The following is a 16,324-nucleotide window of genomic DNA, read 5'->3' as shown; positions in this document are numbered from 1 at the left end:
AACTAGTTTGTTTTGAGTGTGCAGCACTAATAAAACATGTTTATTCTGAGTTAGCAGAACTAGTTTGTTTTGAGTGTGCAGCACTATAAAACGTGTTTATTCTGAGTTAGCAGAACTAGTTTGTTTTGAGTGTGCAGCACTATAAAACATGTTTATTCTGAGTTAGCAGAACTAGTTTGTTTTGAGTGTGCAGCACTATAAAACATGTTTATTCTGAGTTGGCAGAACTAGTTGGTTTTGAGTGTGCAGCACTATAAAACGTGTTTATTCTGAGTTAGCAGAACTAGTTTGTTTTGAGTGTGCAGCACTATAAAACATGTTTATTCTGAGTTGGCAGAACTAGTTGGTTTTGAGTGTGCAGCACTATAAAACATGTTTATTCTGAGTTAGCAGAACTAGTTGGTTTTGAGTGTGCAGCACTATAAAACATGTTTATTCTGAGTTAGCAGAACTAGTTGGTTTTGAGTGTGCAGCACTATAAAACATGTTTATTCTGAGTTAGCAGAACTAGTTTGTTTTGAGTGTGCAGTACTATAAAACATGTTTATTCTGAGTAAGCAGTACTTAAACATTATATGTAGCCTGAATCCCTTAATTGCATTTCCTTTCCTGAGAATCCAATAACATAAATGCATTCAAATTAATTCTACAATACAATTACAACTATCTTCATGTGCAAAACAATAATCCAATAAAACAATGCATTAAGTACTGATGTTTATTTTCACAAAGAAATTGTAAAAGAAATACCGTTTTGTACAGTAAGCTTCAAGAAAAACTCTGTAAACAGTATAAGTATATACTGTATTGTACAGAACATCTGTAAACAATGCTGTCTTGAACAGTAAATTATAAATGGTCTTGTACAGTAAACATTTGATTTGTATGTTTACTGTACAAGACAGTATTGTTTACTGTACAATACTGTCTTGAACAGTAAACATCTGTCAACTTCAACCTACTTCAATCGTGCTTATGTGAGAGATGGAACACTTCTGTACTTATCAAGAGATATGAAGCATAACATACTACAGCATCTTGCTGAGAAAATATACAGTTTCAAAGTATATCCAGAGCCAGAAGAGTACATCAGTGTGGCAAAAGCACCATTGCCTTTCTGAGCGTGGTTATGGCGAACCATGGCAAGGCTGGTAACCTATCATAACTAAGATGGGCAACTTTTGCTCAAAGCTTTGAAGAAATAGAGTAGTGGGCCTGGGCTGTGGCTCAGCGGTCCAGGCACCTTGGCCGGTAGCCCGAGTCTGGCAGTGTTCCGCGGGTTCGACTCCCGATCCCGACGGCCTTTACTGCATGTCTCTCTCCCCCTTTTCCCGTCAGCCTACTGTCTGTCCCTCTCAAAAAAAAGAAATGGAGTAGTGGAGGAAGTACTAGCAAATGGGGGTAATAGTAGTAGAGCCAATCCAGAGTTACCGCCATCAAGCAAGGATATCAAGCTGCCAAAAAGAGGTGAAGCAATTATTTGCTTGCTTTACTTGACAAAGAATGCAAAAAGCCTAAAAAATGGCAGAATGATTCTCATGATTCTTGGAACCGTCCAAATGCCACTCATCTCAAAACGTATAGACCAAACATTCCCACTACCCAGACGAGAGATAGTAAATCAGAAGCCTGCTGTAACGAGCGTGGTAGAACGATGGCCAGCAGTTTTCACAGTCAGTAAGGGTAAGCTACTGTTTTTACTTAGAAAAATGTCTGCAAGGTTGAGCTTCCTCCAAGGCACATTGTACTTTCCCATCCATCAGCATCAGAAAATGTTTTTCAAATTGAAGTGTACCTGGTCTTTCTATATCATAACCTATAATAGCTGTTAGCTTCGCGGCACCAAGCGACACACGAAGGCCAGTGTTCTCTTCTCTCAGCAGTGGACAGGCTCTCTGTGTCATCTGTGCTGCAGTCTGTGTCTGATGTTGAGGTTGGCGTTGAGGTGGGCATTACGGATGGTGTTGCTGTCGGTGTTCAGTGGGTGTTGCCGTGGGCGGGCGGTGCTGTAGGTGATGAGGTGACCTTATCTGTGAGATGGCCGGGTGGATGGGACAGGTGGACGGACGGTGAACCCAGATGAGCCGGACACCTGAGAACAAAAGTTAAGCCAAGTATGTAAAACAACAATAATAATAGCTTGAATATAAAATAGACAATAATTCAAGTCCCCATTCATTTAAATCCTCCGCCATTATATTTCCCTCTACGCTAAATCTATGCTGAATGTGACACAAGTTTACAACGATTACTGATTTTAATCTACAGTACTGGTCTACAAGCTCACAACATGCACCTACCCGTGGTCTCAAAGAACTTCTCCAGCACCTGTAGTTCCTCCTGTGACCAGGGGCCAGCATTCTCCGGTGTAACTTTGAGCTGCAGCGTCTGGTAGTTCTTTGGGTTTAGAGCCACGCGACACTTGAGCACCTCCGTCTTGAACATGATGACACCTGGTTCGTTGGAGTTCACGATGGACAGCTGCAGGAGGGAGGGAATCGAGGGATGAATTAGCAAAGAAACAATGGGAAGTTTTTGGATGAATTACTGTAAATGGAAGGAAAGAGGCTAGAAAGACACTCTACGTAAAAGCCCTGCGGAGCTGTGCAACACTCACATTGGCCTCTTTCTGGATAATGCTCTGCAGGTGGTGTCTCATGATGACAGAGCCCAGAAGCGTTCCAGTGGAGGAGAGGTAGCTCCCTGCCATGCCCGGCACCAGGCAGGGCATGGTTGAGGGGAGCCAGAGCATGTCAGTGAGGATGGTGGGGATAGAAGGAGCCCATGGACGCTGAGGTAGAGGCAAGGCATACTACTGGGCATGACCTGGGAACCTGGGCAAACAAACATTAAGTTAGATTTCATGATTCATTCTCTTCAAAGTAAAAGTACACGATCAAGATGCTGCTGGTAAATCTCACAGTTGTGTCTGAGGACAGACAAAAATAATCTGTACAAAGGAGAGCAATGCTTACTGGTCACAGTACGTGCGAATGAGGGTCAGCGATGGGCGAGTGGAGATGGGTTTCCAGGGGACATTCCATGCATACGTGCCCCTGGAGAAGGCCCTGGGACCTGGGGAGAGCCTGGCCACTGGCCACTCTGGCTTGGAGACACCATGGCATATGGAGAACTGGGATCTAGAGCACCTGGGCAAAAAAGTCAGTCATCAGCAGCCACATGGACTTCACTTACTGCCTGCCAACCCAAAGAAATCCAAATGCATGCACTAGTGTGCCCACTGTCGATTCACTTCATAAGACCTATTGGCTATTGGCTAGCTAACTTCTGTGTGGCACTGCCCTAAGGCCAAGCAGTGACTAGACAAAACATCACTAGTTTAGCCAGTCCTTGCCCAGCCGTTTCAGATTAGAATTAACCCCATGTCAGTTTACCGTGGGGGCTGGCAAAGCTTTTCTGGCCCATGGCTATCCCCAAAGAGAAAGGATGGGGTAGGACCAAAGGGAGAGGGTGCCCTCAGTGCTCCACTCGGGAGCCAGAGGTATGGATGGTCCCTGTACACATGCACAGCACACCAAAGGGCTGGTATAAATTGACAAGTTCCTCGCAAGCTTCGGCTGGGGGACTGAGACAGTGGCTCAGGGGGTAGAGCAGGTCGTCCAATGATCCGTGGGTCGGCGGTTCGAATCCCGGCTCCTCCTGTCTACATGTCGAAGTGTCCTTGGGCAAGACACTGAACCCCAAATTGCTCCCGATGTGCTGGCTGGTACCTTGCATGGCTTCCGTCGCCATCGGTGTATGAATGTGTGTGTGAATGGGTGAATGTAATGCACAATCTATGTAAAGCGCCTTGGATAAAGGCGCTATATAAATGCACCATTTACCATTTACCATTTACAGTGCAGGATGGAAGGAGCAGGACTGGCTGTATGCTTAAGGCTCATACATAGTCTGGATTTTCGGTGGTGAGGTGACCACCACTCCGGTGGTGAGGTGACCACCGGAGCTGAAATAACGTTGAGCGGTGGTGAGTAAAAACAGAGAGAAGGGCTGGGGCAGTGGTTTGCTCTTCACAGCGGCTTGTGACGTCGTGTTGTAGTTCGGTGGTCACCTAACCACCGAAAATCCAGACTATGTATGAACCTTTACTACCTGCTAGGCAATGAGGCGTGTGTCCAATGTTTATGACACAAACAAGATGATTCTCATGTCAATCAAAAAGGGCACTCACTCTCACGCATTATTATTATTATGCTCTAACATGGTTTGCTTTGACATGTCTACACATAATTAGGACAGACTCAATTTCTTTCTTATCAACATAGCCTACGAAACATTTCTTCAAGTAACATCTTCCCAAAACAAATCAAATATATCCCGCAAATCATAGAACTCCATTTTATTTAGTCTGTTGTGTTGACAAGAAAAAAAACCTACGCCAGCCTTATCCTTTAACCAAGAGAGCGTGGCCGATGAGTGTGAACTGAAAAACAGAATGTTTTGATGGTGGGTTGACAAGCTCAGGCAGCAATAAATACCTAAATTAAATGCATTTTAATATACAAACACACACATACTGTAGACTTCTTCAGTCCATAAAAAAACATAAAAGCTGGGCTCCACATGGTATCTTTACCTGGTGACTGGGTGGGCATTATGGAGGGTGATGGCTACGTTGGTGTGGTAAGGTGTTGGTGGCGACATGAGTGGTGGGTACACCCCTCCCGCACCACCTGTCATTTGCTGCTGCTGGGCTTGCAATTGGTTCACCAGGGTGTCCATCACGTCTGCGAGCATCCTGGTTGCTGTCCACAAACATGTTGAGGAATGTCTGCAATGGAAGTAACATAAACAAGAGTAGAGGAAAATGAAGAACATGATAAAGACAAAGTTTAAGGTTTAGCTTGCAACACACAATGCCTTCTGTGTGGAAACACGGGCTAGGAAAAACTAGGCTTAACAGGAACATCCAATGAGCCTCGCTCCATGTGGCCCAGTATGTACAGGCATTTATCTCCAGGTAGCTTCGGCAGAGTCATCGTCTATCCTAGATAAGATGCAGCACTCCGTAACTCTGCCTTGTCACTATGCCAATACCTTGAGTCCCGGGGCCGGGTAGAAGCCCTCTATGATCTTTGTGTTGTCGAAGAGGTTGTAGGCACTGTCTCGAATGGCCACCACCCCTCAGCTTCTGCAGTACATGTGTTGCGGAAGGCCAGGCGGATGTGTGTGGTTGACTGGGGTAGGATGGAGAAACACTGTAGGCTGTGTTGGTGCGCTGTGTCAGACCCAGCATGGGCACGAGGCTGATTGGATGAAATGAGGGATGACACATTTAGAGGCTAAGACAATGTGGTGGAAAAGAAAAGAAAACTACAAAAACCACATAACTCAACACACCTGAGGTGATCGCTTTGTATGTGTGTATACACCTTGCTCCTTGTGCCGTTGGCCAGCACCAGTTCAGCCACTCAGGTGTGGTTGTTCCTGCCCTGCAGGCAGAAGGTGCAGTCCAACAGGGAGCGTTCTAGAGCTCTCTGGGTTTCCTCTCCTACCTCTTTACTGGGAGGGATTCTAGGGAAAGGGAGAGATAAGCGATTTTGTGGTCAGTATATTTTCAGCAACATTTCTTGAAATAGTTTGATGGTTGTGCTTGTGTGTGTGTATTAACTTGAGAAGGCGTATAGCGTGACTGCATCCGTCTCACTCCACCTGGACTTCTTGGTTGGGGATCTCCATGTTGGACAGCTAGACACACACACACGCCGACAGACATGCACATTAGTCTGGTGAACCGTGAGGAGGGGAAATTAGATGCAAGAACAGAAAAGAATGGCTGGATGTGTTCATAGGAAGACAAAAGTGAGGAAGATTGTTAGAGAAAGCCGGAAACAAGGTCTTTGATTCCTTTATCAAAAAGGGAGGGAGGGAGGTAATAACACCCCTCAGAAGCTAATGGTGGTAAGCAAAACGTGATAAAAGGCGTGTTGCACAACTAGAGGCCCTGGGTGTCCCAGGTTCGATTCCAGGCCAGGCCAGCAATGTGCCGATGACGTGTCCTATAAGCAAGACCCCTAAGATATGGGGACATACCTGTACCTCTGCTTTGAGGCCAATGAAGAGCATGTTGGTGTCACACATGGCCACTAGGTTTTTTGTTGAAGGCACACATCTCTACAGATCGCTTGGGCTTCTTTGGCTCCAGAGCCCTCTGGTCTCCAGACATCTAATGCACAACACAGAGAAATGTAATCTCAACATACACAACATATCAAAAGAAGCTACTTTATACTAAGCAAACAACAAATCATAATACCAGTAAGCTGATCCTAGACTCTTCTACACATATCTACCTTCCTATTTGTTCCGGGGCGGGCCCCTTTCCCTGTCATGGTGTCTTGGACAAGTTGCTCAACGTTGGGTTTGAAGAGTTGCAGGAGCTGGGCACATGGCAATTGTCCATCCTCGCCATCCAGCTGCGACACAGAGAGGAAGGAATACTTGTACTGTAGGTCTGTAGGACAACCAGGCACATCCAACATCTCCACAACCTATGGGTAAGGAGAGATGAGTGGGAAGAAGAGAGGCAAGAAAATAAGAGATGATAATTGAACCAAGGAAGAAAGAGATTGTAAAAGAATGGAAAAGCCCATGCAAAGGAGTGATTACGTAATTTAATAAAGGACTGCCATTGATTTCATGAATCATGCATGAGTAACTCACAATGTAGTACTGTGGTAGTCGCATGAGCTTGATGAAGAGCTTGTGTTTGGATAAATCGCCTACAGGATGAGACGTGGCGTTGTTGAGGTGGAGGACATCTGTGCACACGGTGGGGAGGTGCTTCAGACTGTCGACAGCGCTGCTCACCCAACCACAACCTGGACAGAGAGAAAGAGATTACGATTCTAAAGAATTTCACATTTCAAATTCTTATCCTTGTATAATTTCAGGGGGTGGACAATGGACATACTTAGCTGCTGTAGCCAAGATATAATACACTTCATGTCATCGTTGATGGTCTTCTTGATGTCATCCAGCATGGACTGGTCTGTTGAGTAGGGATTGTTAGTATAGGTTTAGAGATGAAAAACACAGGTCGATGTTAACCTTATAATTGTTCTTTAACTTATTTTGCGTTTGCCCTTTACCTACCTATTGCATATACTATAGCATGGGCTGGAACAACCATGAATGCAGGTCTACAAAGATATGCAGGCACTCAGAGCGACCACAGGGCTCGAGAATAGGAATGAACAGAGTCGGTAATGCGGTCTCAATAAATGCTGAAACACATTTAAAAACAGACGAACAATAAGAAAACATATACATGCATTCAACTCTCTGTGTCCCATGTGCATTCATAAATTATATCTTGGAAATGAAGGTACCAAATGTCACATGTTGACAAGATAATACTGACTGGCCTATGGAGGACAGGGCAGTGTAGCAAATATCTGAACAATCCTGCATATACAAAATCTCTGAATTTTAGCTGAGCTCATGTCAAGCAATGTATTACAAATATGTTACAATCAGATATCTTAATTTGTTGTCACAGACAAGGGGGACAAGAGTCTACTATTCTTCACTTGCACAATGTAGGAGGCGGGACTAAGGGGGACTTCCTGTTGGGATATCACCCCTGTGTTTGCTTCCTGTCCATCGGGAGTGCATGTAAGTCAGTCATTTTCTACGGACAATTATAGTATTTTCTCGTCACGTTTAAAAAAAACTTGTATTCATACGGTTCATTAATTTACCATTTGTTTTTATTGTAATGTTTTATTTATGGTTTTTTTCTCAAGGGGAAAGTTGTATGCTCCAGTGCCTGTCTGTGCTGCTGCACTATACATACAGGAATACAGTACAGTACAGTACAGTGGAGCACAGCACAGTACAGTGGAGTACAGCACAGTACAGTGGAGTACGGTACAGTACAGTGGAGTACAGCACAGTACAGTGGAGTACGGTACAGTACACTGGAGTACAGTACAGTACAGTGGAGTACAGTACAGTACAGTACAGTGGAGTACAGCACAGTGGAGTACAGCACAGTACAGTACAGTACAGTACAGTACAGTACAGTACAGTACAGTACAGTGGAGTACAGTACTGTGCTGTACTCCACTGTACTGTACTGCACTGTACTGTACTGCACTGTACTGTACTGCACTCCGCTGTACTGTACTGTACTGTACTGTACTGTACCGTACTGTACTGTACTGTATTCCACTGTACTGTACTGTACTGTACTGTTCTGTACCGTACTGTACTGTACTGCACTCCGCTGTACTGTACTCCGCTGTACTGTACTGTACTGTATTACACTGTACTGTACTGTATTCCACTGTACTGTACTGTACTGTACTGTACTCCACTGTGCTGTACTCCACTGTGCTGTACTCCACTGTGCTGTACTCCACTGTGCTGTACTGTACTGTACTGCACTCCGCTGTACTGTACTGCACTCCGCTGTACTGTATTCCTGTATGTATAGTGCAGCAGCACAGACAGGCACTGGAGCATACAACTTTCCCCTTGAGAAGAAAACCCTAAATAAAACATTACAATAAAAACAAATGGTAAATGAATGAACCATATGAATAAAAGTTTTTTTTAAACGTAATTAAAAAAATTACAAGTGACGAGAAAATACTATAATTGTCCGTAGAAAATGACTGACTTACATGCACTCCCGATGGACAGGAAGCAAACACAGGGGTGATATCCCAACAGGAAGTCCCCCTTAGTCCCGCCTCCTACATTGTGCAAGTGAAGAATAAGCTTTCGTTCTCAAACTTTTTCATGTCAAGGGCCCCCAAAAATATATGCAATTGGCCACCGATCCCCATCTGAAAATATGTTGTTCCAGGGACCCCCCAGAAGCAAAGATTTGATTTAAAAACGTTTGCTCTGAAAGAATATATATTCAAAGATTTATGCCACATTTTCACAATTTTTCAAAAATAGATCTACAAGCTCGTAGCACAGCACTCAGTGGCACGCTATGAGCTTGTAGATCTGCTATCTTTGAATAGCTAAAGTATAACATAATGCTTAAAACACCAACAGGGTTCCCGCCCAGAATGGGTTAAAGGGATAGTTCCGATTTTTTTTAACTTAAGCTGTATGAAATACTTTACATTAATATAGTGGTTGCAACTGTATTAGTTGATTGCCCGAGTCCCGTGGTGGGAGTTCTGCTCTGGTTTTGGTCAATATTAAGTAGTTCCGGTCATTTTGTGGGGAGCACAGGGGGCCACGCAGTAAAAGTAAATTAATCCACAAAACTAACGTCATTTGTATTGTTGACCTATTTCTAAAATATTAGCGCAACTTCCGTTCAACTTTGACCCCTCTATCACATGGAACTATTTTTTGGGCGTAGTGATATGGACACAAAAAAACATAGTTCCATGTGATAGAGGGGTAAAAAATTAACGAAAGTTGCACTAATATTTTAGAAATGGGTCAACAATACAAATGACGTTAGTTTTGTGGATTCATTTACTTTTAATGCGTGGCCCCCAAGCCCCCCATAGAGTATAAAGAAGGATAGAGACTCAACTGGCGCGAAGCTCCGCCCCCCCCGCTATTCATGTCAGTGGAAGTTGCTCAGTGGCGTTTTGAAGCACCCGGAGTCCATCTCAGAACGTCTACTTCCACATTTGACCACCACATTTTGGTGGTCCTCTTAGGCTCTTACCACTAGGGCCCAGTGCAGTGCTTCAACGTTGGAGCGCCTCACTGGCCCCTTGGTGGCCCCCTGTGCCCCCCACAAAATGACCGGAACTACTTAATATTGACCAAAACCAGAGCAGAACTCCCACCACGGGACCCAGGCAATCAATTAATACACTATATTAATGGCAAGTATTTCATACAGCTTAAGTTAAAAAATTCGAAACTATCCCTTTAAATCCTCTGCCATTATATTTCCCTCTACACTAAATATATGCTGAATGTGACAAAGCTTACAACGATGGCTGATTTTAATCTACAGTATAAACCTCTCCAAAAACGACTAGTCTACAACATTTGCCCATGCAGTAACCTCAAGTTCAAGTGATAAATGGTAAATGGTGCATTTATATAGCGCCTTTATCCGAGGCGCTTTACAGAGATTGTGCATTACATTCACCCATTCACACACACATTCATTCATACACCGATGGCAGCGGAAACCATGCAAGGCACCAACTAGCACATCGGGAGCAATTAGGGGTTCAGTGTCTTATGGGTTAGGGTGATCAAAGTTAGTAGTCAGTGGTTTTCAACCGATTTCATTTCAAGATCCATTATTTATTGGCAATTATAGCCACGGACCATTTGATGACATTTGACAGACGCCAACAGTCAACTAAGGATTTGACCGTGACGTCACAGTCACACGGAAGGGGTAGTGGGGCTGTGTGACGTCACTGACTTTCCCTTATGGCTTTAGCTAGCCGTTAGCCTAAAAGCTACGTGCAAATAGCCTATAAGTGAAGGGATGTTACCCTAACCCATAAACATAACAACGTGGCGATTTAATGAACACAAACAACTGCTAATGTTACAGCAGACACGTGTGCTGCTGCAGATTATAGAGAGACACGTTACGGCCCGTAACGTGTCTCTCTATAAACTGCAGCAGCACACACCGAACCGAACGTAACAACAACAAGGCTTGAAAAAAGGCTACATTTTCGTCATGTCTCGCAGTCACTCAAACATGGGTGAAATCATTTCACTTGCTGCCCGTACACACACGCTGGTAGAAGGGGCTTTTATATACCCTTCAGTGAGTCTGGTAAATAGCCTACTGTTTTACGAAGTCAAAACTACTGCATTGCGCGGTGTTTTTGTAAAGCAGCCAACAACACCATGCCCGTTGTAGACGATAAACAGTAGTAGGGAAACAGATAAAACTCTAAACAGTAGGGAAGCAGATAAAACACACAATTTCAACACAGTGAAACGATTTGAGAAATGATAAAATATGTAGGACTACTCACCAAATATAAAACGTATTTGCGGAGAGTGGAGACAGTTGCATGACCTGTTGTTGTTCTTCCTGAAAGTGCATTCAGTGAACAGCAGCGCGGGCTTTCAGAGAAGTACCGCCCTGCTGAGTGCGCATGCGTGAAGAATGGTTCAAACTCAAAGTACTTTTACCAAGTTGACCCAACTCGTTCGACTCTAATGTTCAAGTAACTTACTTTTACTAATTTTTAATTTTCAAAACTTATTTTTTCTAAATTAACCCAAATCAAACACATCAAGTTAGACATCTTTTTTGACCGAAAGTCCAATTAACTTATTTTAAATTAGTTATAACAACAAGTTGAGAGAAACTGAGTTAGACCTACTCCATATTTCCACCTAAACTGGATGATCCAGCCTGTTAAATGTTAGAGTGTACATCCAATCAGAAAAGTCCTGTCTGATTGACGGCTTTCTCTAAACCAGTGGGTTTTCAACCATTTCATATCAAGGCCATACAGTACAGTACAGCATACAGTATATTTGGCATTTGAGCCACGGACCACCATTTGGTGTCATTTAGCCTCTCAGACCCATTTGAGCCACGGACCACCATTTGATGACATTTAGCCTCTCAGACCCATTTGAGCCACGGACCACCATTTGATGACATTTAGCCTCTCAGACCCATTTGAGCCACGGACCACCGTTTGATGACATTTAGCCTCTCAGACCCATTTGAGCCACGGACCACCCATTTGATGACATTTAGCCTCTCAGACCCATCTGAGCCACGGACCACCATTTGATGACATTTAGCCTCTCAGACCATTTGAGCCACGGACCACCATTTGATGACATTTAGCCTCTCAGACCCATTTGAGCCACGGACCACCATGTGATGACATTTAGCCTCTCAGATCCATTTGAGCCACGGACCACCATTTGATGACATTTAGCCTCTCAGACCCATTTGAGCCACGGACCACCATTTGATGACATTTAGCCTCTCAGACCCATTTGAGCCACGGACCACCATTTGATGACATTTAGCCTCTCAGACCCATTTGAGCCACGGACCACCATTTGATGACATTTAGCCTCTCAGACCCATTTTGAGCCACGGACCACCATTTGATGACCATTTAGCCTCTCAGATCCATTTGAGCCACGGACCACCATTTGATGACATTTAGCCTCTCAGACCCATTTGAGCCACGGACCACCATTTGATGACATTTAGCCTCTCAGACCCATTTGAGCCACGGACCACCATTTGATGACATTTAGCTTCTCAGACCCATCTGAGCCACGGACCACCATTTGATGACATTTAGCCTCTCAGACCCATTTGAGCCACGGACCACCATTTGATGACATTTAGCTTCTCAGACCCATCTGAGCCACGGACCACCATCTGATGACATTTAGCCTCTCAGACCCATTTGAGCCACGGACCTCCATCTGATGACATTTAGCCTCTCAGACCCATTTGAGCCACGGACCCACCATTTGATGACATTTAGCCTCAGACCCATTTGAGCCACGGACCACCATTTGATGACATTTAGCCTCTCAGACCCATTTCATTTGATGACATTTAGCCTCTCAGACCCAAATCGTAGAATATTTTGTTGTTTGTCGTTGGATTAGAATGTGTCCACAGTTTTAGCATGGATACGCGAGGCTAAGCTAACGTCTCCTCTGTCCGCGTTGCAGCCAGTTAGCATCCAGCTAGCGGGGGAAGAGTCTTTGTTAGCCGACGCCCACCAGGAGAAGCATCATCAATGGTGTGTCTACATCGCCGAGCCGTCACATCGACCCGTGTGCGCTCAATGAACGACCAGCCCCGCCCACATCATAGTGAGTATGAGCGACTAGCTCCGCCCACATCACAGTTCTGCCCACGGCATAGCTCCTCCCACATCATAGCCACACCCACATCATAGTGAGTATGAGCGAAAAGCCCCGCCCACATCATAGCTACGCCCACAGTATAGTGAGTATGAGCGAAAATCCCCACCTGCATAATAGCTCCACCCACTTTATAGCCCCGCCCACATCATAGCCACGCCCACATCATAGTGAGTATGAGCGAAAAGCCCCACCCAGGTCATAGCCCCACCCACATCATAACCATGCCCACATCATAGTGAGTATGAGCGAGTGAAAAGCCCCACCCACATCATAGCCCCGCCCACATCATAGTGAGTATGAGCGAAAAGCCCCGCCCACATCATAGTGAGTATGAGCGAAAAGCCCCACCCACATCATAGCCCCAAGCACATCATAGCCACGCCCACATCATAGCCCCACCCACATCATAGCCACGCCCACATCATAGTGAGTATATGTGACAGTTTCTGACATCATTGAATTTGTTATTTTCATTTCATTTTTCGTTTTTGAGTTAATGTTAAATTTTTTTAGTCACACAAACATTAATTCCCATTAACAATAAAGAGAATTTAATGTTTGTTTTGACACCGTTTGTTTTACATTACCTAATCATAGCAACATACTTTAATATATTAGCACCTCTCACTTTTCATGTCATGTGAAAGCAGGGAATCATAGCAGTTTGATCCACCGGTGGCTTATAGAGGAATCTCTTGCAGAGAAACAGCGAGTTGAGAAAACAGGCTTGAAAGGTTCACTTCTGTGGACTCTAACATTACACCTATAGCTACATGTTTAAACATTTATTTCATATTTACATGTCTTCTGTGGACTCTAACATTACACCTATAGCTACATGTTTAAACATTTATTTCATATTTACATGTCTTCTGTGGACTCTAACATTACACCTATAGCTACATGTTTAAGCATTTATTCAATATTTACATGTCTTCTGTGGACTCTACCATTACACCTAGCTACATGTTTAAGCATTTATTTCATATTTACATGTCTTATGTGGACTCTAACATTACACCTAGCTACATGTTTAAGCATTTATTTCATATTTACATGTCTTCTGTGGTCTCTAACATTACACCTAGCTACATGTTTAAGCATTTATTTCATATTTACATGTCTTCTGTGGTCTCTAACATTACACCTAGCTACATGTTTAAGCATTTGTTTCATATTTACATGTCTTCTGTGGTCTCTAACATTACACCTATAGCTACATGTTTAAGCATTTGTTTCATATTTACATGTCTTCTGTGGTCTCTAACATTACACCTAGCTACATGTTTAAGCATTTGTTTCATATTTACATGTCTTCTGTGGTCTCTAACATTACACCTAGCTACATGTTTAAGCATTTATTTCATATTTACATGTATTCTGTGGACTCTAACATTACACCTATAGCTACATGTTTAAGCATTTGTTTCATATTTACATGTCTTCTGTGGACTCTAACATTACACCTAGCTACATGTTTAAGCATTTATTTCATATTTACATGTCTTCTGTGGTCTCTAACATTACACCTAGCTACATGTTTAAGCATTTGTTTCATATTTACATGTCTTCTGTGGTCTCTAACATTACACCTATAGCTACATGTTTAAGCATTTGTTTCATATTTACATGTCTTCTGTGGACTCTAACATTACACCTAGCTACATGTTTAAGCATTTATTTCATATTTACATGTATTCTGTGGACTCTAACATCACACCTACCTACATGTTAAGCATTCAGCTCTGACATGCTCTAGTATGTGAAGAGTCTGCCTGTGATATTAACTCATTTTGGATTAAAAAACAAAAAACAAAATCAGTTTTTCTCCTCCTGAACAGCCATGCTCCGCCATGACTGTCTCTGTATACAAAAAAGTCACACATATTTTGTGTGTGTGCGTGTGCGTGTGCGTGTGCGTGTGTGTGTGTGTGTGTGTGTGTGCGTGTGCGTGTGCGTGTGCGTGTGTGTGTGTGTGTGTGTGTGTGTGCGTGTGTGTGCGCGCTCCCTCCCAGGCTGCACATGTATGGCGTTTGCGAGGCTCGGAGCGGAGTTCTGCCAAGCTCAGCACCTGCTGCTGATCGTCGACAAGTGAACAGCAAGCCACGCCCCCAGAGAGGCCCCCGCACACTGCCATCTACTGCCACCGGTGGGTACTACCGTTAGGACGCCTCAGAGAGGCCCCCGCACACTGCCCTCTACTGCCACCGGTGGGTACTACCGTTAGGACGCCTCAGAGAGGCCCCCGCACACTGCCCTCTACTGCCACCGGTGGGTACTACCGTTAGGACGCCTCAGAGAGGCCCCCGCACACTGCCTTCTACTGCCACCGGTGGGTACTACCATTTAGACTCCTCCTTCGGCTCTGGGCCGTCTGTATCTATAGACACAGAAAGGTAGACTCCTCCTTCGGCTTTGGGGCGTCTGTATCTCCACAGACTAAAGGTAGATTCCTCCTTCGGCTCTGGGCCGTCTGTATCTCCACAGACACAGAAAGGTAGACTCCTCCTTCGGCTCTGGGCCGTCTGTATCTCTAGACACAGAAAGGTAGACTCCTCCTTCGGCTCTGGGGCGTCTGTATCTCTAGACACAGAAAGGTAGACTCCTCCTTCGGCTCTGGGCCGTCTGTATCTCTAGACACAGAAAGGTAGACTCCTCCTTCGGCTCTGGGCCGTCTGTATCTCCACAGACACAGAAAGGTAGATTCCTCCTTCGGCTCTGGGCCGTCTGTATCTCCACAGACACAGAAAGGTAGATTCCTCCTTCGGCTCTGGGCCGTCTGTATCTCCACAGACTAAAGGTAGACTCCTCCTTGGGCTCTGGGCCGTCTGTATCTCCACAGACTAAAGGGAGACTCCTCCTTCGGCTCTGGGCCGTCTGTATCTCCACAGACTAAAGGTAGACTCCTCCTTCGGCTCTGGGGCGTCTGTATCTCTAGACACAGAAAGGTAGACTCCTCCTTCGGCTTTGGGGCGTCTGTATCTCTAGACACAGAAAGGTAGACTCCTCCTTCTGCTCTGGGCCGTCTGTATCTCCACAGACACAGAAAGGTAGACTCCTCCTTCGGCTCTGGGCCGTCTGTATCTCTAGACACAGAAAGGTAGACACCTCCTTCGGCTCTGGGCCGTCTGTATCTCGACAGACTAAAGGTAGACTCCTCCTTCGGCTCTGGGCCGTCTGTATCTCTAGACACAGAAAGGTAGACTCCTCCTTCGGCTCTGGGCCGTCTGTATCTCTAGACACAGAAAGGTAGACTCCTCCTTCGGCTCTGGGCCGTCTGTATCTCTAGACACAGAAAGGTAGACGCCTCCTTCGGCTCTGGGCCGTCTGTATCTCCACAGACACAGAAAGGTAGACTCCTCCTTCGGCTCTGGGCCGCCTGTATCTCCACAGACACAGAAAGGTAGATTCCTCCTTCGGCTCTGGGCTGTCTGTATCTCCACAGACACAGAAAGGTAGATTCCTCCTTCGGCTCTGG

At 44.8% G+C, this 16,324-nt stretch overlaps 1 protein-coding gene and 1 long non-coding RNA gene across 2 annotated transcripts in view; one reads left to right on the top strand and one right to left on the bottom strand.

Annotated features, from left to right (window-relative positions):
* Window positions 1–735: 735 nt before the first annotated feature.
* On the bottom strand, window positions 736–11,059 carry LOC306918065 (mediator of RNA polymerase II transcription subunit 14-like). The gene is made up of 14 exons (XM_079530955.1): window positions 10,962–11,059; window positions 7,117–7,247; window positions 6,935–7,012; window positions 6,685–6,842; window positions 6,315–6,512; window positions 6,055–6,187; window positions 5,633–5,709; window positions 5,362–5,535; window positions 5,059–5,267; window positions 4,598–4,792; window positions 2,976–3,149; window positions 2,618–2,834; window positions 2,301–2,481; window positions 736–2,092 (listed from the first exon to the last, which is right to left on the bottom strand). The coding sequence occupies exons 2-6, from the start codon at window positions 7,151–7,153 to the stop codon at window positions 6,095–6,097; spliced, it is 564 nt and encodes a 187-aa protein (XP_079387081.1). The 5' UTR covers window positions 7,154–7,247; window positions 10,962–11,059; the 3' UTR covers window positions 736–2,092; window positions 2,301–2,481; window positions 2,618–2,834; window positions 2,976–3,149; window positions 4,598–4,792; window positions 5,059–5,267; window positions 5,362–5,535; window positions 5,633–5,709; window positions 6,055–6,094.
* A 1,595-nt stretch (window positions 11,060–12,654) lies between these two features.
* The window catches only part of LOC306918056, a 5,061-nt gene continuing 1,391 nt past the window's right edge, over window positions 12,655–16,324 (top strand). The window contains exons 1-2 of the long non-coding RNA XR_013789277.1: window positions 12,655–12,792; window positions 14,862–14,995. This is a non-coding gene — a long non-coding RNA (uncharacterized lncRNA). The remainder of the gene's footprint in view (window positions 12,793–14,861; window positions 14,996–16,324) is intronic.

The sequence above is a fragment of the Electrona antarctica genome (assembly GCF_951216825.1).
Source record: "Electrona antarctica genome assembly, contig: scaffold_64, whole genome shotgun sequence".
In the NCBI taxonomy this organism is placed as follows: Eukaryota; Metazoa; Chordata; class Actinopteri; order Myctophiformes; family Myctophidae; genus Electrona; species Electrona antarctica.
The sequence above is the reverse complement of the archived record's forward strand: the minus strand, read 5'-3'. Positions and strand labels throughout refer to the sequence as shown.

Excerpts from the sequence above, each read along its gene's own strand:
- LOC306918065 (XM_079530955.1), bottom strand. The coding sequence starts at position 7,153 with ATGGTTGTTCCAGCCCATGCTATAGTATATGCAATAG. Across the intron at positions 7,013-7,116 it reads TGCTATAGTATATGCAATAG|ACCAGTCCATGCTGGATGAC; the intron begins GTAGGTAAAGGG and ends CCTACTCAACAG. Across the intron at positions 6,513-6,684 it reads GACTACCACAGTACTACATT|GTTGTGGAGATGTTGGATGT; the intron begins GTGAGTTACTCA and ends CCTTACCCATAG.